This window comes from Lithobates pipiens, unplaced genomic scaffold (genome assembly GCF_037356315.1).
Source record: "Lithobates pipiens isolate NorthernLeopardFrog02 unplaced genomic scaffold, aLitPip1_a1.2 Scaffold_27, whole genome shotgun sequence".
In the NCBI taxonomy this organism is placed as follows: Eukaryota; Metazoa; Chordata; class Amphibia; order Anura; family Ranidae; genus Lithobates; species Lithobates pipiens.
Genome location: NW_027507788.1, coordinates 32888540 through 32912991, shown reverse-complemented (window position 1 = coordinate 32912991; position 24452 = coordinate 32888540). Strand labels below are relative to the sequence as shown.

At 42.7% G+C, this 24452-nt stretch overlaps 1 protein-coding gene across 1 annotated transcript in view; it reads left to right on the top strand.

Moving 5' to 3' along the window:
- Nucleotides 1-23370, top strand: part of LOC143932941 (N-formyl peptide receptor 3-like) — a 66099-nt gene extending 42729 nt beyond the window's left edge. Inside the window, exons 3-6 of the mRNA XM_077455876.1 lie at nucleotides 1294-1646; nucleotides 13438-13519; nucleotides 20810-20887; nucleotides 21645-23370. Coding sequence (XP_077312002.1) covers nucleotides 1294-1646; nucleotides 13438-13519; nucleotides 20810-20887; nucleotides 21645-22620 — 1489 coding nt within the window. The 3' untranslated portion in view covers nucleotides 22621-23370. The remainder of the gene's footprint in view (nucleotides 1-1293; nucleotides 1647-13437; nucleotides 13520-20809; nucleotides 20888-21644) is intronic.
- The last annotated feature ends 1082 nt before the right edge of the window (nucleotides 23371-24452 follow it).

Below are 24452 nucleotides of genomic sequence, written 5' to 3'. Positions count from 1 at the left end.
TATGAACGTAGGCAAGAAATTTCAAGCCAGGCGTATGGCCATGTTTTCCTATCCAGTCACTTCTACCATCCAGACCAGGGATGAAGAACATATATTCCCTGTGGATGAAAAATGGACAGTGCCTGCATATGAAGACCAGGCACTGCCTGCATATAAAGACGAGGAAGTGACTTCATATGAAGACCAAGAAGTGACTGCAGAAGAAAAAGAGACATTGCCTGTGGATGAACAGACATTGCCTGAGGACAAAGGCCCTACATTCCCTGAGTATAAAGAATCACTGGGATCTTTCCAAACAAAAACACAAAACCAACCATCAATGGCATTTTATGAACCAGCAAACCAACAAAGGCTGGCCGACATGGAAGGAAAAGACTAAAGTTTGATCCTCATTTGAGGAAGTTTGTCGTGGATGAAGAACATAAGGCAACTGAGGACAAGGCAACTGAGGACAAGGAATCACTGGGGTCTTTCCAAGCAATAAAGCAAAACCATTTTCTGAATCAACAATACCAGCAAAGGCCAGCCGACATGAGATGAAAGCACGAAAGCTTGATTACCATTTGAGGAAGTTATTCGTGGGCAACAAACATACAACAAATGTGGACAAGGAATCACTGGCATCTTTCCAAGCAATAAAGCGAAACCAACCATCAGTGGCTTTTTCTAAACCAGAAAAATCAGCAAAGGCCAGCCGACATGAGAAGAAAACACAAAAGCTTGATTCCCATTTAAAGAAGTTAGTCGTGGACAAAGAACATATGACAAATGTGGACAAGGAATCAATGGGGTTTTTCCAAGCAATAAAGCAAAACCAACAATCAGTGGCGTTTTCTGAACCAGCAAAGGCCAGTCAACATGCGAGAAAAACACAAAAGCTTGTGTGTGTGTGGGTGGTGGTGGGGGGGTGTTTGTGCTGGAGGTAGACATATACAGAGAGAGAGGATTTGAGTTGGAGGGTATGGCAAAGATTTGTGCTGGGAGGGGGAATTTTAGCAGGGGGCAGATTTGTACTGGAAGGGGGGGGGGATTTATGCTTAGGGATTGAGCATGCAGATTTATACGCAAATTTTTTTTTTTGAGGGAGGGGACGAGTGAAGTTGGAGGAAAATTTGAGAACCTGCTCTTAAACATTTGTGGGTGGAAATTACGACAGCAAATGTTCGAGGGAGCACACACACAGTCGGACTTTCCAACAACAAGCACACATCCAACATTTCCCATCAGAAAGTCTGACTGAGAATTCCAAATTTGTTTTTTAAAATGAATAATCCATCCCTTCTGTTTTAACAGGAGTTCACTTAATCCTACTCCATCCACTGCTGGCACCATGAATGAAACATATGTGGCAGAGGCATACGAAGTCATCAAGGTTTTAACCATCTCCTGTTACTGTATCTCCTGCATTGTTGGAATCATAGGAAATGGATTGGTAATATGGATCGCCGGCTTCAGGATGAAGACCATCGGTGCGGTGTGGTTCATGAACTTGGCCATCGCTGACTTCATATTTTGCCTTTGTCTTCCATTTCGTGTCATAGAATGGCTGGCTGTTTCTGGTGTTGTGGATCATATACCTTACATGGAGAATTTACATATTTTTTTTAAAGATCATCAACTTTTTTATGATGAACTTGAACTCCGCTGTTAGTGTGGCTTTCTTAACAGTCATTAGTATTAACTGCTGTGTGTCCATCGTCCATGCTAAAGTACACCGAACACAGAGATTAGTGAGGATTGTATCCGTCGTTCTTTGGCTTGTTCCTCTGGCTGTTGTGCTGTTTATTAATTGTGCTTTTTTAAAGGACTATGCCAGATACAACAGTTACTATATATCTGTGCCAGGGTTAAATGAGATTGAAATGCACTATATTTATAGTTTAAATTCTGAAATTAGTTATGAAACATATATCATAATGTCCAAAAATATTTGGGATACCTTTTATCATCATCCTTATTTGTTATGGCCTTATTGTCTACAAAATACGTCAGAACAGATTTAAAGGGCCAAAAGGGTTTTAAAGAACTTTCAGGATCATCATTGCAGTAGTGGTTTGCTTTTTTATCTGCTGATTTCCTTTCAGCACATGGCCAGTCCTAGCGTGGCTTACGGGCAGGGCCGGACTGGCCATTGGGCACAGCGGGCATTTGCCCAGTGGGCCGGGCCAGGCCAGGCCCCTATAGCAGAGAAGCCGCACAGGGCTTGTCTTTCCTCTGTGCTGACTGCCGCTCACAGATAGGAAGTGCGAGTACAGCGATGATGTCAGATAGTTAGAGGGACAGCGGAGGAGGATGCAGCAATGAATCACTACCTGGGCTGGCAGTAGGGGGCCCTATGAGTGGTGGTTGAGGCCCCCACAACCAGCGGTCTGCACTGTGCTGGCATCGGCACCTAGTGTACAGCTAGAGTCACTTGGCTGCAGAGCTCCCCATGGAGAGGAGTGGGGTGGTCAATTGGGAGCAGGCAGGAGCAGTGCCAGGTGAGTACTTCAACACCCTCAGAATTTCTCCTACCACCCTCATCTGCAGCCCATACATGACAAGTGAAGGATGCTGGAGTGTGTGGAGCAGCATTTGATTTTTACATACTGTCTGAGCTTAAAGAGGAAGTAAACCCTGATGGGTTTACTTCCTCTTTCATTCCCTGCAAAGGTAAAGCATAATGGACTACTATGCATCGCATAGTCCATTATGTGTCACTTACCTGACACAGGAGCCAGTGAAGTCTCCGATGTCCCCTGTAGTCCGGCACATCCATCTTCTCATGGGTCTCGCTGCCCCGCCGCTGTCATTCGGCGAAGCTGCGATGACGTCACTCCTGCGCATGCGCACGGGAGCCGCCACGCGCAGCATATTTGCCGTTGACGGTGCCGCGCTCAGTGCACCTGCGCGCCGCTGTCTGTGGCGCATGCGCCGTAGACAGCGGTGCCTGTCTTTCAGCAAATATCTCCTAAACCGTGTAGGTTTAGGAGATATTTCTTAGACCTACAGGTAAGCCTTAATCTAGGCTTACCTGTAGGTCAAAGTGTGTTGTAAGGGTTTACAACCACTTTAATTATGTTCCTTGTTCCTGCTGTCCATGTCCTCGGCTCAGCCATGCCCCCTCCCTGTGTGTAGCAGAAAATGCCCCGGAGCATGCAGTGAAGTTTACAAGGTCTGTGTTCTGTGTTGTAATGCAGATGCCTAAATGTGAAGGGGGTGAGAGGTGGCTGCATAAAATTGGCTGGGGCAGTTGTAGCGATATGGTGTCTGCATGGGGCAAAACATTACTATTGTGTGACCATGTCAACCTTTACATGACCAGCTTTGTATCAAACAAGATCTTATGGGGGATTTGAGGGCTTCAAGATCTGCTTGTCACTGAACTTTTTTTCAAGCAAGGACTACAGTCCCAACTCACTCCAAACCTCAAATGTTATGTGCACGCAGCCTGTAAGCATGCAATGTATTGTAAATGGGAATTCACCCTGTTAAAGATGCATATAGTATCAAGAAGAGGACACAGAGTTTTTATACCTGGCTGTTTTAGATTGCAGGGTATTTGTCCAGCATTTAGGCATCGTTCACACTAGTGTGATGTGTGTTGTGATTTAAAGGGTGATTATGCCGTGCAACATGTGAGCGATTTTGATGCGATTTTACTCCTGTACCATTTTGGTGCAATTGTATTCCTAGTACTCAAGGCACTGCTGCTGTTCCTTTGCCTTGAAGGAGAGTTGAGGGTTAAACAGCTCTGAACAAGTATGGAGAAAATGAGATTTAATCTCCAAATACAGAAAGGTTTCTTCATAGTAGGAGTTGTGAAAATGTAGAATAGACTCCCTCAGGAGCTGGTTCTGGCCAGCACAGTAGATTGTTTTAAAGGAGAAGTCCAGCTTGAGCTCATTTGGATGTACTTCTCCTATGGGTCACAGAGTGCAATTCATTTTGCACTGCTGTGACCCATTTTCAGAAGAGAGTGGTCTGAAGATCGCTCTCTGATGATGTCACCAGGATCAGTCCAGGCACTGCACTGATGGCAGTCTCAGCGAGCTGCTGAGATGGCCGGTCCCCACCCCTTCACAGCTCAACACTCCAATGAGCGTGGAGGAGCTGAGCAGGAGAGATGCTGACTGATAGGCAGCAGCTCTCCACTCAGGGAGGTTAGAGAACCGAGCCATCAGCGGTGTTCAGTGGCTCAGTTCTCAGTGAGGAGGCGGCAGGGAACAGATGCAGCATCCACCTAGGTAAGTATAAATAGCAAAAAAAACAAAAAACATACTTCTCTTTAGGAGAAAGGCTGGATTCTTTCTTTCTTTCCTAAATGTACAGAATAATATAACTGGGTACTGACATTTATAGGTAAAGTTGATCCGGGGAAAATCCGATTACCTCTCGGGGATCAAGAAGGAATTTCTTTCCCCCCACTGCAGCACATTGGATCATACTTTACTGGGGGCTCTGTATCAACTGTGGGTATAGGATTGTATATATGGAGATTTTCTATTTGTGTTTTTCTTTTCTATGTTGATTGAGCTGGATGGTCTTTTTTTTACCATGTAAATATGTGGGTAGGACTTGTGGCAATATTGCAGTGGTACAGTTCCCCCTGCTGCATGCAGCCAATATAGTGCTAAAGCCTCGTAGCCCTTATCATTTTAGTCAGCTTGGGAATTTGAAGACTCTGAAGCACCCTATAGGAAGGGAGAGGAAGGTGGATCTGACACCAACAATGGGGATTATTTTAGTGACAGTAATGATGGGATTTTAGCTGCTGATGCAAAGATGGACATATTTTACTCAGACAGCAGCCACAGGGCCTACTGCAAGTATTTCAGACTGACAAGTTATGATTTAAGATGACCATACACTACACAGTATGATTGTACAATCTACTTTAGATCTACCAGGAAATATATAGTATTGTTTAGATGTGTCCTCATATTACATTGCTTTTATAAAATCTAAAGGAGATTGTACAATCAGATTGTGAAGTTTATGGCTACCTGAAGTCTCTGTTGGAGAGGAAAACATTAAGGGAGTAGGCTCTGTGTGTGAATGGACATGCCGTTCAGGAGTGAGCCTGCTTGGGTGCCCCCATTGCAAGCTGCTTGATGTGGGGGCATTTGGCAGGAGGGAGGGGCCAGGAATGCTGACGAGGGACCCGAGAAGAGGAGGATCAGGCTCTGTGCAAAACCACTACCCAGAGGAGATACATATGACAAGCGACTTTAATATCACTTTAAATGTCACGTTGTGCCGCCCTGCCTCCTCGCTTGGTGTTCAGTTATTTTGGTGTGGTGGTCCATAGTATTGGTGTAGTTGTCTGTAGTATTGGTGGGTTGAAGTATTGGTGTGGTGTGCAGAATCAGCTCAGCTGCATCCCCCCAAAGCATGTACACAGCAAATGCCCAACTCCTCTGCACAGTAAGAATTGAAGACAGGTCCCATAGGTGTGCACATAGGGTATGTCTGGTTACCCCCTAATCTGGGGGCAAGCAACTGTTGGAAACATGCTGGTAAGGAGGGTGGCGGGTGGCATTTAGTGGAACTGATTGGCTGTACAGCTCTCTAATAAGCCCAGAGGGGTCTTGGTCCTCAAAGTAAGTTTGTGAGAATCACATCATCCCTGTCACAGTGATTAAACCAGGCTAAATATAACAAAAATACATTGTGAAAGGGTTAGCTGTCATTATTTGTAATTTGGTTTAAAAAAAATCATAAAAATGGGCTGCTCGGTCTAAAATGCCCGGGCCTGCTTACGGGGATAAATGAAACACTTCCCGATTTCATAATAAGTAATGTTTGCCTTTGCCTGATCTCAATCAGCAGTTGCATCAATCCCATTCTTTATGTCTTACTGGGCCGAGCACGCGGGGCCAATTATAAAAAATCCATAAAGGCCAGACTGGAAAATGCAATGAGTGATTGAAGATAGTCGAGGGGAAGAAAATCTTTTCCATTACGGTGAACTTGCCTCATCCAAGTCTTCTCTAAGTACTTATTTCTTGCAACCTTACGGACCAACAATCCCCTTGAAAGTGCACTACTAATAGACTTAGGCATCCATGTTCTACTTCTGGTTATATTTGAAAGCATTTTCCTATGGTCTTAAGAGTCATTGCATCAACCAATACATGGCCCAATGGATCACCAAACATGTAAGTGCACCCACAGAACTCGAACAAAAAGTAAGAGGTTTTCCTACACTCAGAAGCAAATACTTACCCGACCACCTCTCTATTCAGTCATCAGGGGTAAATAAAATCTCCACGCAAGCTATAAATCGCTAAAGTCATTGCATTTTACATAAGTCTATGGACCTCCCAAGCTACAGTGATGATTGACCAAGAGCTATCACATTGCCAATGGCCATGCTTGTCCATATCCAAGAACATCTGACATTTCCTTTGGCTCATCACTAAATGGAGTGACAGCAAGCGAGGGAAGTGCATAGTAGTGTATATATAGGGGATTAAAGCAAATCTGTTGCCTTGCCATTAATGGTATTTTGGATTTATCATCATAACATGGATATTATTATAAAGTATATGATTTCAATGCAATCTCACTTTGCTAATTTCACTTAGCGTTATTATTATCTGTAGGTAACAATCTCTATCTTAATGTTTAATTCTGTTAAACTATTTCAGCTAGATCAGTGCATGCTTCCAAATGGTTATTAAAGCCCAATTAAAGTAACAGAATAAAGGAATGTGTTCATACAGAGCTGGCACTTGTTTCATTTCTCTAATCTTACCTCTATGTTTTTGTTCCAGTCATAGTGTTGGGTGTATAAATTTGACTGTCCAGTACAATAGGCACTAGAGTTAAGCTGGCCATACATGACCCGATTTTTCCCATCCACACATTCAATGTGAATGGAGGAATCCTCTTCACCGTGCCCTTGTATTCTGATAGCTGGGAGACTCCCCCGCCATCAAAATACACAGATTATTGCTGCAGCCATTGCTTGTGCCAGATCAGGGCTGCAGCCTGAGGAAATATACTGACCGGGCGGTTGAACACAAAGCGAACAGAAGATTGACTTCTGTTTAACCACACTGACCACATATAAATCTAAATTCGTACAGTCCCTGCTTAAGCGGACAAATTTTGATCCATTTATAACTAGCTTAAGACTCAGCTGACTCAGTAATCAGGGTCCAGTCAGACAGGCCCCCTTTCTTCCTCTGCAAGCAAAATTTATCCACATGCAGGGGCGTTGTTAGGTCTACAAAAGATCTAGGGCTAAAGCCCATAGCAGCATACCGGTAGTAAAGAAAGTCATACGCTTGAGCAGGCATACACATGTATATACAGTAATATACATGTGTGTGTGTATATCCCCAGAGAGCTCCCCCCTTACATCAGGGTCCCCAGAGAGCCCCCCCTTACATCAGGGTCCACAGAGAGCCTCCTTCTTACATTAGAGACCCCAGAGAGTCTCCCCCTTGCATCATGGTTTCCAGAGAGTCCCCTTAAATCAGGGTCCCCAGAGAGCCTCTCGCTTAAAATCAGGGTCCCCAGAGAGCCTCTCGCTTAAAATCAGGGTCCCCAGAGAGCCTCCCCTTGCATAAGGGTCCCCAGAGAGCCCCCCACTTATATCAGGGTCCCCAGAGAGCCTCCCCTCCCCTTGGGGACCCCTACAGAGACTCGGGGCTATGGGTCACAGATTTGGGGCTATAGCCCCAAAAGCCACCCCCTAGTGATGCCACTAGTCATAATGTTCAAGTATATGGGATGGTAAAGAAATACAAGGATGTGAAACATTCATATGGTTTTAAAATATTGGTTAAAAAGGAGTTGATGTTATATCACCAAGCCAGTTCTGTTGCTTTCTTTTCCCCAATGTGCCATTTCTTAAGTGTTTACTTATACTATACAAAAAAATAATAACAAATAAATATATATATATATATATATATATATTGTGGTAGTTCGGAATCTCCAATCCTGGGACCGGGTTTTGGGAACAGCCAGCAGTCTGACTGGATGATTGCACAGGTGGGTCTTGGGCTTAAAACAAAGCCAACACCATGGTTCTGGGCTCCACCCTCCCGAGGAGTCCAGGCGTGTAAGGGAGAAGAAGTGTGCATGTCTGCACAGGTCGGTCTGTCAGAGCAGACAGAGGGTCCAAGCTTGTGGGCTGAAAGAGAAGCTGTTAGTTAAAGAGTGCTGAGGTACTGGGTGTACGGGAACTCTGTTAAAGAGCCAAGAGGGCTGCAGCAGAAGTCTGAGCAGCAGTGCTGCTAAAGAGAGCCAGGTGGCTTGGTATTTTTGGTTCTACATACATTACTGCTGTGGAAAGCTGAAACCCCTGTGTGGGCAACTATTTTGTTATTTGACTTTTCTTTCTTTAATAAAAGTGGGCCTACGAGCCCTTAAACGACATCTGGTGTGGATCCAGCTCACTGGTAAGCTCTACCTTTAAGCTAAAATAACCCCCAAATATTACAAGTGGTGTTCGAATGCGGGCAGAAGACGGTGGAATCTGGGTCCTTGCTCTACAGTAAGTTCAAGTCAGGAACTGTTGGCTGTGTGTGGAAGTGCAGCCAGGCAAAAGGCATTGCGTGTTGCAGGTGGTGTACCTGTGAATGAAAAGTCCATTTTTTTTTTTTTCCTTGCTATGAACTGTGTTTGTGTGCATGAGACAGCACAATCAGTGTGTGCAATGTGCAGGTGAGGAAAGCTTGCATGAAGAGAAAAGCAACTTGCTTTAAAAGAGACACTTTCATTTTCCTGGACTGTTTAAAGTTGCTCTGGAATCTCTAAGTATGGGGCGGTCAAAGCTCTTAAAAGAGGCCAGGTTTTCTGAAATGAGAGACAGAGCTCTGTGGTTGGAGGGGATGTTACCGCCTGAACGAGCCCCATACATACCTGATCAGAGTTTATCAAGGAGAAAAAGGGCTGGGGTTGTCCCTAGCAACCCTGGTGCAATGAGTGCACAGGTGACTGCTGTTATGGAGAGTCCACCAGCATTTGAATCTGCAGTGGATTGGTGCAAGCGGCATTTAGCAGCACTGAACCAAGCTACAGAGGAAAGGAAGCCAACCCTCAGTGCAAGGGGAAAGCCGCTGGATGTCCATAACTGGAAGAGGGCTGTTGTTGCCCCTAGCAAAGCTGCTGCAGTTAAAACAGCTATTGTGAAAGACGTGAATGTGTCACAGCATGAGACGGGATCCAGCAGAGAGAACCCCATGCTATATGCAAGGAGAGAGGCTGATCAAAGGCGGAGGATGAGAGTGGTTGCCCATAGCAATGCAGAGGAAGCCAGTCGGGCTGTCTCTGTACCATGGGCTAATAAGTCTAATAAGGATCGTGGAAAGTGGCTTAAGGAGGAGCCAATTTATCATGTTGGAGAGAGCCAGCAAAGTTCTGCTGGGAGAGTGCGGTCTCCCATGGCAACCGGAGTGAAATTTATGTCTGGAAGGAGCTGCAGTAGAGGTTTGGTTCAGCGTCCCCACAAAGAGGCCTGTGCATTCCGGCCAGCTGGGAATCACCAAGAGAGAATCGCTTTGGGAAAAAATCGTCCAGTACCATGCCTGGAATGTGGCCAGCTGAGGCATGGCAGGTTTTCTTGCCCTAGGTTGTGGAATACGGCTGGAGATAATGTTACTGAGAAAAAAGTTTTGTCTGTAGGCCCAGATTCCGGTGAAAATATGTTTGCAGTCACCCCTAGCAACAAGAAGTTTCCTGTTGTGCCTGCAGGGGGTGCTAAACGGTGGGAGATGCCTGCTGTAGTTTCATCCCATGGCCACCAGGAGGAGTTGGCCAGTAAAAGTGCAGCAGAGGACTGGTGCATAAGACAACGTACTCAAATGAAGATGGTGACCCCAACTACTGCAGTGGGTAAGACTGTCTTTAATGAAATGATGGCTGGAACTGCTGATTTCATGTATAAAAGGACTGGTTACGAGACTGTCCATGACGATGTGAGAGTGACCCCAGTTAGTGGGGCCACTGAATGTGCACTTGAGAATGACTTTTCCCTATATAGTGGAAATGCAAGGGTTAAAATCCAAATAGAACCTGTGTTGATGTCTAAAAGTGTTGTGTCTAATGACTATCAGGCTCAAGTTGACCATGGGCTAGGACAGCCTACAAATGCGAAAAATGCTATAAGTGTTACTGTTAATGAAAAGTTGAATGCTGTTGGGAAAACTTTTGTTCTGAAAGAACCTGGGGTTATCAAAAATGGGCCGTTGCCTGTAGCAACTGGTGGTAAGACAGCACAGTTGTCCACAGGAATCTCCAGGGAACTTCATGTGTTGGAGTCAGAGGTTGCCCTGGACAACTGCGATGTCACTCTGGTTAGACAGAATGGAACTGTACCGTGTAATGGTAATGTGTTAGTGCAAGCTGCTAGTACTAAAAATGTGCAGGTAAATGGTGGATTAACACAACCTGTGAAAAATGCAAAGGTGTGTGAGGCTTATGAAATGCAAGCTGAGCAAGGTGGTGAATATGGTGTATTGCAACCTGTGCTACCACAGTCTGACATGATTTACAATGACTGTTGTAATGAGTCTGCAACTAGGCCAGTCTGTTCTTATGTGTCTCCTTGGGCAGATGGATCGGTGCTGAGGAATACCGCAGAAGGGAGCGCACATACAACAGATTGGGATAGTTGGAGCAAAAATCTTATCTCCCTGATAGATAAGGCTTTTATGCACAAAGATAAGGTGGACACTGTTTCTGCTGGGCCAGTAGGAGGGACTGCAGAACAGCCTGTACCTGAGGGCACGGTGGCTGCTGCAGGGGTTAACCCTGGTGAGCAGGATGAACCAAATAAGGGCACAGCAGAGACATTGTCCGTGACCCACAAAACTGAGGTTGACATGGAGTGTCAACGTGACGTCACTGGTAATGTTCTGGAGCAGTTCACTGATGCTGAGCCTGAGAAGTTGGGTATGAGTCCAGCAATTGGCAGCGCTCTGGTGGAGCACCAGGCTGTGTTTACCTCCAGCCGGGAGGAGGTTCCGTTAACCATTGCAACTTTTCAAGTCTCAGCAAGTGAGTCTCTCTGCATCCCCAGTGTCATGAAAGTCCCCAGGAAGGACTTGGGTCTGGAGTCAAGGGCCTGGTTATTCACCAAAGCATTAAAAGAGATGCTTGAACTTTGGGATGTACAACCAATCTATACTAGTGTGTCTCCTCCACAGTCTGATGGTCCGGTACTGCGGAGTACCACTAGGTGGAGCACTTTATGGCAGGCTGTACAGAGCAAAGCAATACAGGACAGGAATGATTTATTCCTAAATTTGCTACTTTTGTTAAAAGTTGCCGCTACGTATGCTGCTAGATTAGCTCCAGAAGAAATATTTGAGACAGATATTGGAGAAGTTGAAAATAAGCCTAAAATGTCTGTGGTTACACCTCCTAACAGCCATATGGGAAGCATTTCTGCTGCTATGGTCCAGTGTGGTGCTGGTCAGTTGTTGGTGAAGGGCGTGTATACTGCACCAGTAGAAAAACCACATGAGGTGGAAGGGCCATGTGTGGACCTGAAAGCAGCAGAGATCCTGACCAGGGCTCAAACAAAGGTGGTTAAAGAGACTGGGGTCCCCAGTCCAATGGTTGGTTTAGGTGACAAACCTAATAAGGTCCCCGGGACAGGGGAATGGGCAAGGAGCGTGATAAAAATTGTATGTGGATCAGACCAGAGCTTGCCTGTTCCGGTGGATAAAAATACAGATGGCATCAGAATGGGTCAAGTGATAGGACAGCTGCCTGCAGAGTGGGTGAACCCAGGGGAGGTGGCGTCCTGTGAGGTTCCTGTGGGTGATGGCGGCCCTCCAGTATGTGTGCCCTCTGCAGACTCTGCCCTAGCAAATTTTGAAAAAAAAGGCATTGGTGACATGTGCAACATTGAGAGGTCTAATGTTGGTTTGAATATGTCTGTCAATGATGAACCAAATAATGTGTTAATGGTACATGATAATGTGGTGTCCAAAGGTACAGGTAAACCTGGTAATCAATTAGTGACTGCTGCGTCAGGTACCAGAAATAAGAGGTGGGTTTCCGTTCTAAACACTATAGAAATGGGCCCCCTACAGTCTCAGAACAGTACTGCTGAGAGAGTTTTGGGGAAACCTGGGAAACTGAAGCGTGGAGGCAGAAGGGTTGGTAGAAAGACCAACGGGAACCCATTTAGATTTCAGGAGAGGAAGTGCTTATGGAAATTCACTCGGAAGAAAAGTTGGGAAGGTCGCATCAAAGCTCATAGCAGAGTGACAGTAAGGCTTAGAGGGAGACCCCAAAGGAGGCATTGGGTGGAGTTCCCCGTTAGGAGAAGCGAGGTTGGACAGGAGGGTACTTCTGTAAATGGTATCTGGCACAGAGGTGCCAAAAGTAACTTGGGTGTTCCGCCCTCTGGGTCGAAACAAAGGGGGGGGATATGTGGTAGTTCGGAATCTCCAATCCTGGGACCGGGTTTTGGGAACAGCCAGCAGTCTGACTGGATGATTGCACAGGTGGGTCTTGGGCTTAAAACAAAGCCAACACCATGGTTCTGGGCTCCACCCTCCCGAGGAGTCCAGGCGTGTAAGGGAGAAGAAGTGTGCATGTCTGCACAGGTCGGTCTGTCAGAGCAGACAGAGGGTCCAAGCTTGTGGGCTGAAAGAGAAGCTGTTAAAGAGTGCTGAGGTACTGGGTGTACGGGAACTCTGTTAAAGAGCCAAGAGGGCTGCAGCAGAAGTCTGAGCAGCAGTGCTGCTAAAGAGAGCCAGGTGGCTTGGTATTTTTGGTTCTACATACATTACTGCTGTGGAAAGCTGAAACCCCTGTGTGGGCAACTATTTTGTTATTTGACTTTTCTTTCTTTAATAAAAGTGGGCCTACGAGCCCTTAAACGACATCTGGTGTGGATCCAGCTCACTGGTAAGCTCTACCTTTAAGCTAAAATAACCCCCAAATATTACAATATATATATATATATATATATATATATATATATATATATATATATATATATATATATATATATATATATATATATATATATATAATATATATATCATCTAGCATATCTAACAAAATACTTACATAATATAATTTTTACTTATGTGAGATACTGGAACATGGAAGTGGGCTACTAGGCCCCTCACATGTTTACTGAACATATTTTTTATATTTCAGGGGAGGACGGAATCGATAATTAGAAAAAAAATATCTAATTTCCATTAGCTGATCCAATTCACTCATTACTATTCACAATAATATTCTGACCCGTGTACATGCTGAGCACACAATTAGTTGATCTTTAACGGTCCATATCCTTTGTCACATGTCTGGCCAGATACAAATCTACTGTAACAGTTCAAAAAACAACAGAAACTGTGTGACAGATTATCTTCTCCGTATTTGGAGAGGTTATAAAAATCAAATACAGAATCTCTACTTCATCCAATCATAAACCATCATAAGAAATTAATAAAAAATAAATAAAAGAGACAGGCATTTGCCTTAATCATGATCTTATTGACTGTGGAAACAAGTGTGAAGAAGGTCGAGAAAGCCTTGCACCGAAAGAAGAGGGGTAAGTAGTTTAAATTGAAGTTTGTTTATGTAGATTAAAGTGTACCGGTGTCTATAGCTAAAAGAGAAAACTTTCAGAATAGACTAATATCTGGCAACACTAGGTGCTAGACTGCCATGGTCTATAAAGAGCAGATGAACCAAAACTATTGAAAAGATAAAGTCTGTGAAAATATCATTTTATTTGAAGATCATTCAATTGTCTAGCAATGGCGTTGGTGTTGGTGATTTACTGCCTCTCCTCTTCTAGGTAGTTTAATCAAAATAATTTTAAGATATCGGGGCCCCTTTTAAAAAAAATAGCTTATTGATAATAAGATTTAAAAGTACATAGAAAAAATGTCACCTTTGAGACATACAAGGTATAATACAACTTCAGTAAAACCTTGGTTTGAGATTAACTTGGTTTGAGAGTGTTTTGCAAGACAAGCAAAATTATTTAATACATTTTCTCTTGATATACAAGCAATATCTTGATATAAGAGTAGCGTCATGTCACAACTGAGTAGAAAAGAGAAGAGAGGCACCTCTAATGCCGCGTACACATGACCGGACTTTTTGACTGACTTTTCGGCAGAGGACCGACGGACTTTCTGAACAAACAGACTTGGCCACACACAACCGGACTACGTCCGTTCAAAAGTCCATTCGTTTTGAACGTGATGATGTAAACGGGACTAAACAAGGAAGTTCAGTAGCCAATAGCTGCCCTCGCATCTTATTTGGTCCATCGGACTAGCACACAGACGAACGGTTTTTCCCGATTTTTAGCCAGTCGGACTTGAGTCTGTCGGATAGATTTAAAACATGTTTTATTTCTAGGTCCGTCTGACTTTTGGGAAAAAAAAGTCCGCTGGAGCCCACACACGATCAAATTGTCAGATGGATTCCGTTCCGCCTGACCAAGTCTGCCGGAAAGTCCGATCGTGTGTACACAGCATAAGTGTAGAAATATGGTTACCTTTAATGAAGGTACAACATTTAGCAACTCACATGGTTGATGATTAAAAGAGGCACATCAAAGTATGCAGGCATCCGGGGTAAAGCTGTCCACACAGACTGTCCTCCTCACCGCCATCGACATCGTCCCTTCCACTCTGCGCTCCACGAGCGCTTGAAGCCTCACTTACAGATCGTTCTACTGCCGGGTAGTCTTCCCGGTCACGATTGTAGACTGACAGCGGTGAGAGCCGGCCGTGCGGAGGATGATCTATGTGGACAGCTTTACCCCGAATGCCGGCATACTTAGATGTGCCTCTTTTAATCATCAACCATGTGAGTTGCTAAACGTTGTACCTTCATTAAATGTAACCATATTGCTACACTTAGAGACGCCTCTCTTCTTTTTTATACTCTGTAGCTCCTGCTGTATTTTGCTTCTAATCCCATTGTGGAGGCTTCCATTTTTATGGATGGACATTTTATGGTTACACAACCTGGTCACTTTGCTCTAATCTTTTTATATGGACTATAAACTGAAGGATCTATGAATAAATGGTTGTGGAACGAATCATCTGAGTTTCCATTATTTCTTATGGGGAAATTTGCTTTGCTATATAAAAGTGCTTTGGATTACAAGCATGTTTCTGGAAGGAATTATTCTCGCAAACCAAGGTTTTACTATAGTCAAATTGGAGGCGTGTGAGCATAACAACATGAATAAATGGGCAGGTATCCATGGCTAATGTTACAAATTGTTACAAATGTTTAAATGAAGGGAGTTTTTGACATTGGATCAAAATCAGAAGTAACAAGAGGCATGTGTTACACAATCATGCTAGGATAGTGAAGTAAGATCATATGGGTAGGCTGCTACAGGGTAGGGTCCTGCAAGGATAATTGGGTTAGGCAAACCATATGAGAGGACTATGGTTCTCAGCTGAACCGAAGGGGACATTCGAAGGTGATTCATAGTGGGAAATGTACAAATGTACAAATATAGGAAATTGGGGAGCACCGATTGGGAAAGGAAAATATCAAGGGCACTTTAACTCAGGTCAAGGTAGGTTTATACTGTTAATTGCATCTGCTGAAATCAAATGAAATAACATATTACCATGATTTGCAAACTTGTGTGCCCACCAAAAAAATATTTAGATATTTGTGCTTTTTTTATTGTGTTTTTATTTAAAAATATTCAGAGAATTACAAATACAGATAGAAAATATTTGAAAAAGAATATTATGTTACATCCAAGACATAAATCACATATATTGTATGTCACATAAAAACAAAGTCTTGAATATCATAGAAATGGCAATCCAATAGAGCAGGCTTAAAAAGCCGGGACAAACCAACACATAACAATAATGGTAGCTCCACGGATTGACACCTTCTAAAACTTCCTAATGGGAAGGTTTGAGGCAGAAAAGGGAATTACCCCGAGGGGTGCGCAACCTGAAAAAAAAGTGAGAGAGAGGTACACCATGGGAGATGAGAATATAAGAAATAAAAACATTTCAATGAAATGAAATATATAAAAGGGGGGGATACAATTATTCAGATATTAGAGGCACTGATATTTCCACCCATAAAATTTACTTTACAGAAATAGACATCATAATCCTTCAGCAATAACAATTGGACATTTTTTTTTTACTCATCCCTTCTTCACTGTTGCTATGGGGTCTCTTGTATTCTGCCTCTTCAGCTCCACGCCGATTTATATAATTTACCTCAGGGTGCTCTCATCGACGTGATGTGTGCTTACTGCGCATGCGTGAGAACGGGCACTGCATGCTGGTTACTCAGCAGCACTGCAAACCCAGAAGTTTATCCTTCTGGACTTTGCCTGCCCACAACCAAGCTGGGATTGCTCAAGCAGGAGGAATATAAGGTTAATTTTTTTAATAAAATAGAAACAAAAGCAGCGCAATTTGCCAGCCTAATGAATGCAAAATTAGCATACTGTGATTATAACAGATGGATTAAAAAAATGTATATATGTGGTTGGAACTCCACTTTAAGTACTGAATTATCCAACAAATCCCAAATTTTAGAAAATTGAGGTAGAGAATCGTCTACCACGGCAGTAAGATGTACATATGTGAGCTAGGACCTGTAATAGTTTGCTTAAAGTGGTTGTAAACCCTTAAAAACCACTTTGACCTACAGGTAAGCCTAGATTAAGGCTTACCTGTAGGTCCAAGAAATATCTCCCAAACCTATACGGTTTAGGAGATATTTGCCCAAAGACGGGCACCATGCGCCGTAGACAGCGGCGCGCAAGCGCACTGAGCGTGGCATCCTCGATGACGAAGATGCCGCGCATCTTGGCTCCCGTGCGCATGCGTGGGAGTGACGGCTTCACCGAATGACAGCGGCGGAGCTGCGAGACCCCACCGTGAAGATGTATGGGCCGGACTACAGGGGACAGCGGTGACTTCGCTGTCTCCTGTGTCAGGTAAGTCCATCATGCTTTGCCTTTGCAGGGAATGAATGAGGAAGTAAACTCATCAGGGTTTACTTCCTCTTTAATGGGAGTGGGAAAGTGGACAGCTATCCCAAGGGGATTACATGTTTAGCTGCTAGGAGAACAAATGCAATACATTTTCAGGTATAGTTGGAGACACCAGGAATAGGCAGGCCCAGAAGATAATGAATCAGGTATAGAGGAATTAATATTTCAAAAAGGTTTTGTGGGAGGGTTTGGACTGAGGACCAAAATGGTTGGATAATGGGACATACCCAAAAGATGTGGTAATGGGAACCTATGTCACCATGACATCTCCAACACACCCAAGGAAACTTAGAGTCAGATCTGTGAAGGACCTCTGAGGTTCTGTACCAGAAAAAAACATTATTTTATAGGCCATCTCTCTCTGCTCCACGTATCTTGAGGCTTTAGAAACCGAGTCCCATATTTTCTGCCACTGTGGCAGGGTAATCTGCCGTTGGATGAGTTGGGACCATTTTTGCATATAGAGATGGTACGAGTCAGTGAAGAAGCATCATGGAGAAATTTGGAAATGGACGATAAGATGAGGTTAGTAAAGGCCTTGGGTACATAGGAGTTTGAATGGAGTAGGTTTACCTAGAGTTAGGAATGGTGACTTGGAAGAGAAGTAATGTTTAAACTGTAAGTAGGAGTAAAAAAGGTTGCTTAGCGATCTGGCGATCTTGTGTTGAATCTTCGCAAAAGTGAGAAGTCTATGGGTAAGTTGGTGAACTATATTACTGAGTTGGAAAATGCCAACTTGTAACCAAGGGTACATTCGGCTATAGGATAGTTTGTCGGAGTTGTCGGGGTTAAATAGCACATTTAACAAAGGTGGCCATGGAGAAGAGCGCGAGAACCGTTGACCATTTTTTCCATATACTAAAAGTGAATAACAGAGGATGTAGACATAAGCTTCTCAGTTGGGTAATAGACGTAGCTAGAGCTGACCATAACATGGCACATGGGTGCAATGGACAAGTGACACTCGTCTCAATCTCCAACCATCTGATAGCTGTCAGCCTATGTGGCCACTGCTGCCATTATACATGTACCAAAAACACTGTTCATCTTCTTAAATGTGAGTTTTTTAACTTTAAATAAATATCAAATATTTTTAACGGAATCACACTATGTAGCATTTTTTTCTCGTCTCCAACTATACTGTATATATGAATGCATGGGAGAATCTATCCATCTTGCTTTGTGAATACTTACCTTGGAGGTTACTACCCTTGAAAGCTGTTTGAGGATTTGTGGGATTACCTGATTCATTTGTCAAAGGTTGCCAGATCTGAAGCCTCCATCTTTGGTATACGCCACCACAGCCTTTTTGACTCACTGGGCGTACGCCCTTTTGTGTTCAAACATTCTAGTAAGCCTTCATCTGATTGGTGGTGGATTATCTACTTGTACAACTTTCTTCACAAGTTATTTTCACCCTTGATGTCAAATGGATGTTATGAACATTTGGCAAAAATGTTTGGACTCACTATGCATTGGGGTTCTACAACGTATGGATTTCATGTTTATCTGTTTATTTGTTTTTCATTATTGATGTATCATCACTGTGAACATATTTAATCAAGCTTTCACTGATTCCTTATTATAGAATGTGAGATTCACAACATTGTCTTAGTTCATTTTGAGATGTTTTTAGCTCTGCACCTTTATATTTATGTCACTTCTCGTTATTTCTCTTGGACAAGAAGAGAAGAAAATGGCCACAATAGAATAAAGAAACAAATTTGATGGTTTTCAACTATTCCTCAGTTCCCCAAATCTTAAAAAATATCATACATAGGATGGTTAAGGGATGGAACATCAGTCTAGTTTTTATTACTTTCTGTGCCCCAACTGGGGAATGTCACCCCCTCTATTTGTCCTAGTGACTAGGATCCATGTATGTTGAATCATATAGTAATGTAATGAGAAATCAATTTTTTTAAAGTTGTCACTGAAACAGGAGGGGAAAGGATATCCTAAAATGGGGGCATCTTTTCCATCTGGGGACATCTTTCAAGATGGGATTTCTTTTAATTTTGCAAATTTTCTTTTTTGCTTCCTGCTGGGTCTCTTGGACAAGAGGTGAACAAAGATTGCCACAATAGAATGTGGATGGGTTTCAACTGTTCCTCAATTACCCAAATCTAAAAGAAAATCATACATAGGATGGTAATGGGATGGAACAACAGTGTAGCTTTTACTATTTCCTGTGCACCCACGGGGAATGCCTATCCCTGTTTGTCTTGGTGACTAGTATCTATGTACGTAGTATCATATTGTACTGAGAAATCCAAGTTGTCACTGAAAGAGGAGGGGAAAGGAAATCTTCAAATGGTTGTATCTTTTCCATCTCGGGACATCTTTCAAGATGGGATTTCTTCTCATTTTTCACTTCTCATTAAGTCTCTTGGACAAGAAGAGAAGAAAAATGGGCACAACAGAATAACAAATTTGATGGGTTTCAACTATCCTTCAGTTCTCCCAAATCTACAGAGAAGATTTCACTCTACTTCAACTGTGGTTTCCAGAACCGGAAATAAAAGAATATTTTCAAATAGGAAAGAGAATAAAACCACTTTTGTTTCTTTTCTATTGCTTTCTGTGTTGAGATTGACTCCGTGGTCACTGGAATAGGAAGTGAGGAAAAATCTCCCCATCATGTACAGCAATAAAAATCTGACAGTGTTCCTAACTCTTCCACTTTTAAGGTTGGCCCAAAGTAGGAGGAATAGGGCTTTCAATCCAAATTTTACAGGCACCTCTCTGTCAGCTCAAGTATCCTTGGTGGTTTTTGGAGTAGTCAACAAAATGTGATAAAGATAAGGATGCCAAAGATCTAATATAAGTCCAGTAAATCTTTATTGCACATGACAGGAGAGCAAAAAGAAAATTGAAACTTGCTCTGGGAATTCAATATACCTAACCCCCATCCCCTCCAATATTAGGTCACATAAAATAAAAAAGTGATCTAATTAAAAAGGTGCATTTTAGGATATCCTTATCCATAATATAGATACTATGTTATACAACTAAAATGCATATATACGTTATTTACAACACAACCTGATATTAATATTAGGTTTACAAAGAGTGATAAAATCATGAAGAACCATTAAATATAATAATTTAAACGTTTGGTATTAAACCACCCTTGGGGTCTGGATGAACTCCCTTTCATTCTCAGTCCTACAGTTCTTTTGGTCCCGTTTATTGCTAAAGTAAGCAGGGAGGCACAGGGAAGGGCTTATATTGATATCAATGTTATAAGCATTCATGATATCAGAATGAACAACAATGGTACACTCTATGTCAATCAGGGCCAGATATAGCCTGTCTGATGTGGGGGTGCAGTAAAAAAATGTCAGGGGGCAGAGGATGGGAGGTCAGTAGGGCAGAGGATAGCATCAGCAGTTTGTAGGGCAGTGTACAGGATCAGCAGGGTAGAGGACAGGGGTCAGAAGAGCATGTACGGGGTTCACAGAATGGAGCACAGGGGTCAGAAAGGCAACATACAGGGTCCACAGGATGGAATACAGGGGTCAACAGGGCAGTGTACAGGGCTCCACAGGGCAGAGGACAGACAGGGGTAAGCAGGGCAATGTACAGGGGTTTAGCAGAGCTGAGCATAGAGGTCAGCAGGAAGGGGGACAAGGGTCATTGTGGCAGGTCAGATGATAGGGGTCACTGCTGGCAGGGCATTCAGCAGAGCCCTGTTGTCTTTTGGGGGGTGTAACTGAAATCTGGGGAGCACAGCCCATCACAGCAACCTCCTAGATCCAGACACAATGTCAATGTTTCATCGATGTCAGTTGCACTATCAAATAAACATATTTATATCTTGTTTTATAGAACCCTACCAGTCATGAGCGCTTATGACCAAATGGATTTTTCCACGATCAACCCAAGTTCCGATTATGATTATTATTGGTAAAACAAGTTTTTGTCTACACTTTAAGTTTTATTTTTAATGCAGCTATTTGAAAAACAGCCACATCATTATTAATTGGATATAGTGAAGAACATAAGACAATAAGGCAGTAAAACTGGAAACGTAATAGTGATACTAGTTATGTACTAGGCCAGTATCCAATTGCCATTCACTGTCCACAATAAAAGCATCTTCATAAAAGAGAAAGCATTCACTTCTTGAACCTCTCTTTGCTTTTCTCTCTTTAATCTGTTTACATTTAGAGTGAATCTCTATCCAAACTGATCCAAAGACCACACTTCAAATGTATATATATAAAAACTGTCTTACCTGCCAAAAAATATTGATTCCCCAGTTTGAGGTAGAGAAACCCAAGTGGCCTAAACAGAGCCCTGACCTCAACTCACCTTACTGAACACTTTTGGAAACACCCACTGAATTGGAACACCAATAGTAAGCCAGGTGTTCTTAACCAACATAAGTACCTGGCCTAATTATTCATTTTTTGAATGAATTGGCACACATTCCCACAGACACACTCCAAAATCTTGTGGAAAGCCTTCCCAGAAGAGTGGAGGCTGTTATAGCTGCATAGGGGGACCAACGCTATATAAATGACCATGATTTTGGAATGGGTTGTCAAACAAACTAATATTGGGATTATAGTCAGGTATCTAAAACCTTTAAACCATATAACGTTATTAACTAGTTAGTAATGATGAATTTTTGAGATTTCTTTTTCCTTTTTATCAACAGGCCAAAATGCAAAGTACAGAATTTCACACTGGATGCCACTGACATTGTGAAGATACTTGGTTTGCCATCATTTCAGTTTGCATTCATCATTTCAAAAGTTCTGATTATTGCTTGCTTCTGTATGACTTTTATAGTCGGAATTATTGGGAATGGTTTGGTGATCTGGATCGCCGGATTCAAAATGAAGACTGTCAGTGCTGTGTGGTTTGTCAACTTGGCCATTGTTGACTTCATGTTTTGTATTTCCCTCCCTTTCCGGGTAACAGTGTGGTTTCTATCATACAATGATAGAACTTCTTTACAAGCATTTAATTTTACATTGTTGCACATAAACTCCTTCATCAGTGTTTTGTTCCTAACAGCCATTAGCATTGACCGTTGTGTGGCCATCGTTTGGCCATTCTGGTCCAAAGTACACCGTACAAGGAAATTAGTCAACATTTGTTCAGTGTTTATATGGACTATACCCTTATCTATTATAATATCATATATGCTCATTTCCGAAACAGATATCCATATTTTCTATATCCTTGTCCCTATGTATGATGATCTTTCATATTATTGTCAGATCAAATATTCATCAGCTGCAAAATATTTAATGCTCTCTCGATGCTGCATCATGTTTGGGCTATCGTTTTCTATAATCCTTGTCTGTTACAGTCTGATTATCTTCAGACTCCGATCAAACACAATTAAAAGGCCCAAGAAATTTCAGAGAACTTTCCGGATTATCATAGCTGTTGTGGTTTGCTTTTTTGGGTGCTGGTTTCCATACAATGTGTGGCCACTGATAGCAAAAAACGAAACTGTGTATCAAGTGCTCACTGATTTTATGATAAGTTCTTTGTGCCTTTGCTTGGTCTCCATCAACAGCTGTGTTAATCCTGTTCTTTATGTCTTATTGGGCAAAGGAGAAGGTTCCAACTGGAGGAAAATTAAATCTAGACTGGAATGTAGTTTGAACGAGTTAAAATAAACTCAAGCTAGATAGCACAAACAAGGTTATTCTTAGACTAGATTGATTTATGGTGTTTATCACCATCCAAAAGAGCTTTTGTAGAACCACCACAGGAGGAACTCCCTGGTCTATACTCATATCAACAAACCTAGAATGTAGAAGATTTGCTCAGGTCAGAACTGGCAGTGAATACAGCCAATACAGCCTTCAGGACCTTTGTGACATTGCAAAGTGGTCCAAAGGAACAAGATACGAGGAAGCCCCAACTCCATAATTGTCAATGGATACTAACAAGTAGGGATGAGCCGAACACCCCCCGGTTCGGTTCGCACCAGAACTTGCGAACGACCCCCGCGTTCGGTACGAACGTTAGAACCCCATTGAAGTCTATGGGACTCGAACGTTCGAATTGGAAAATGCTAATTTTAACGGCTAATATGCAAGATAGTGTGCTAAAAAGGGTTTGGCGACCTGCCTCCTGCCTCAGGGGACATGGGTCACTGCAAAAAAAAGTTTTAAAAACTACCGTTTTGGCGGGAGCACTGATTTTAATGACGATTAAAGTGAAAAAAAAGTGAAATATTCCTTTAAATATGGTGCCTGGGGGGTGTCTATAGTATGCCTGTGAAGTGCCACGTGTTTCCCGTGTTTAGAACAGTCCCTGCACAAAATGACATTAAACGGAAATAACACCATTTAAAACTGCTTGCGGTTTTAATGTTATATCTGGTTCCTGCAATATGGTTGAAAATCATTCAGAAAAATGGCATGGGCAGCCCTCCCTGCCCATTACCAGCCTATTTGGGTCTTGTACACATATTAAGGGGAACCCCGTACCCATATTAAAAAAAGGAAATGCGTGTGGCCCCCAGGCCCTATATACTCAGAACAGCAGTATACAGGCGGTGCAAACAAGACAGGGACTGTGTAGGTTTGTTGTGTTAAGTTGAATCTGTTTGTCATTTTCAACCGGTACATTTTTAAAGTGTAGCTCCAGTCAAAAAAAATATCTTTAAGCTTTTTGGAAAACATAGGGAAGGGTTATCACCCCTGTATAATTTGTTTTGTCGTCCATCTTTTTTCATCTCACTTGCTGCTGTCTCCTTGCGTTTGCAAGTAGGAGATGTTTGTAAGTTGGATGTTTGAAAGTAGGGGCCTGCCCTATATTATAGCGGTATGTACTGGGTACAGAGCACGCAGACAGCACGCACTATCTCCTAACACTACTGACTGCAAGCTCTATTATTAACCACTTGTTAGCCCAATGTTTGCATAAAGTGAAAGATGAAGTTATGCTGAGTAAATAGATATCAAACATGTCACTCTTCAAAATTGCACATGCCCGTGGAATGGCGCCAAACGTCGCTACTTAAAAAATCCCCATAGGCGACGCTTTAAATATTTTTTTACTGGTTACATGTTTTGAGTTGCAGAGGAGGTCTAGGACTAGAATTATTGCTCTCGCTCTAACATTCTCGGCGATACCTCACATGTGTGGCACATGCGAGCACATGGGGACATGGGCGCTTTAATTTTTATTTTATTTTTTTATTGTTCATTTTACTTTATTTATTTTAGTTTGACATTTTTTTTCCCAAAAATATATTTTTGATCACTTTTATTCCTATTACAAGAAATGTAAACATCCCTTGTAATAGGAATATGGGGTGACAGGTCCTCTTTACAGTGAAATCTGGGGGGTCAATATGACCCCACATCTCACCTCTAGGCTGGGAAGCCTGAAATAAAAAATAAAAAAAAAGATTCTGGCTTTGATCGTACTGGCGAGTTGGTAGAAGCACCGGAGGGCGGTGAGGGATGGGGGGCGTCTATGGCTGGGTACTTCAGGG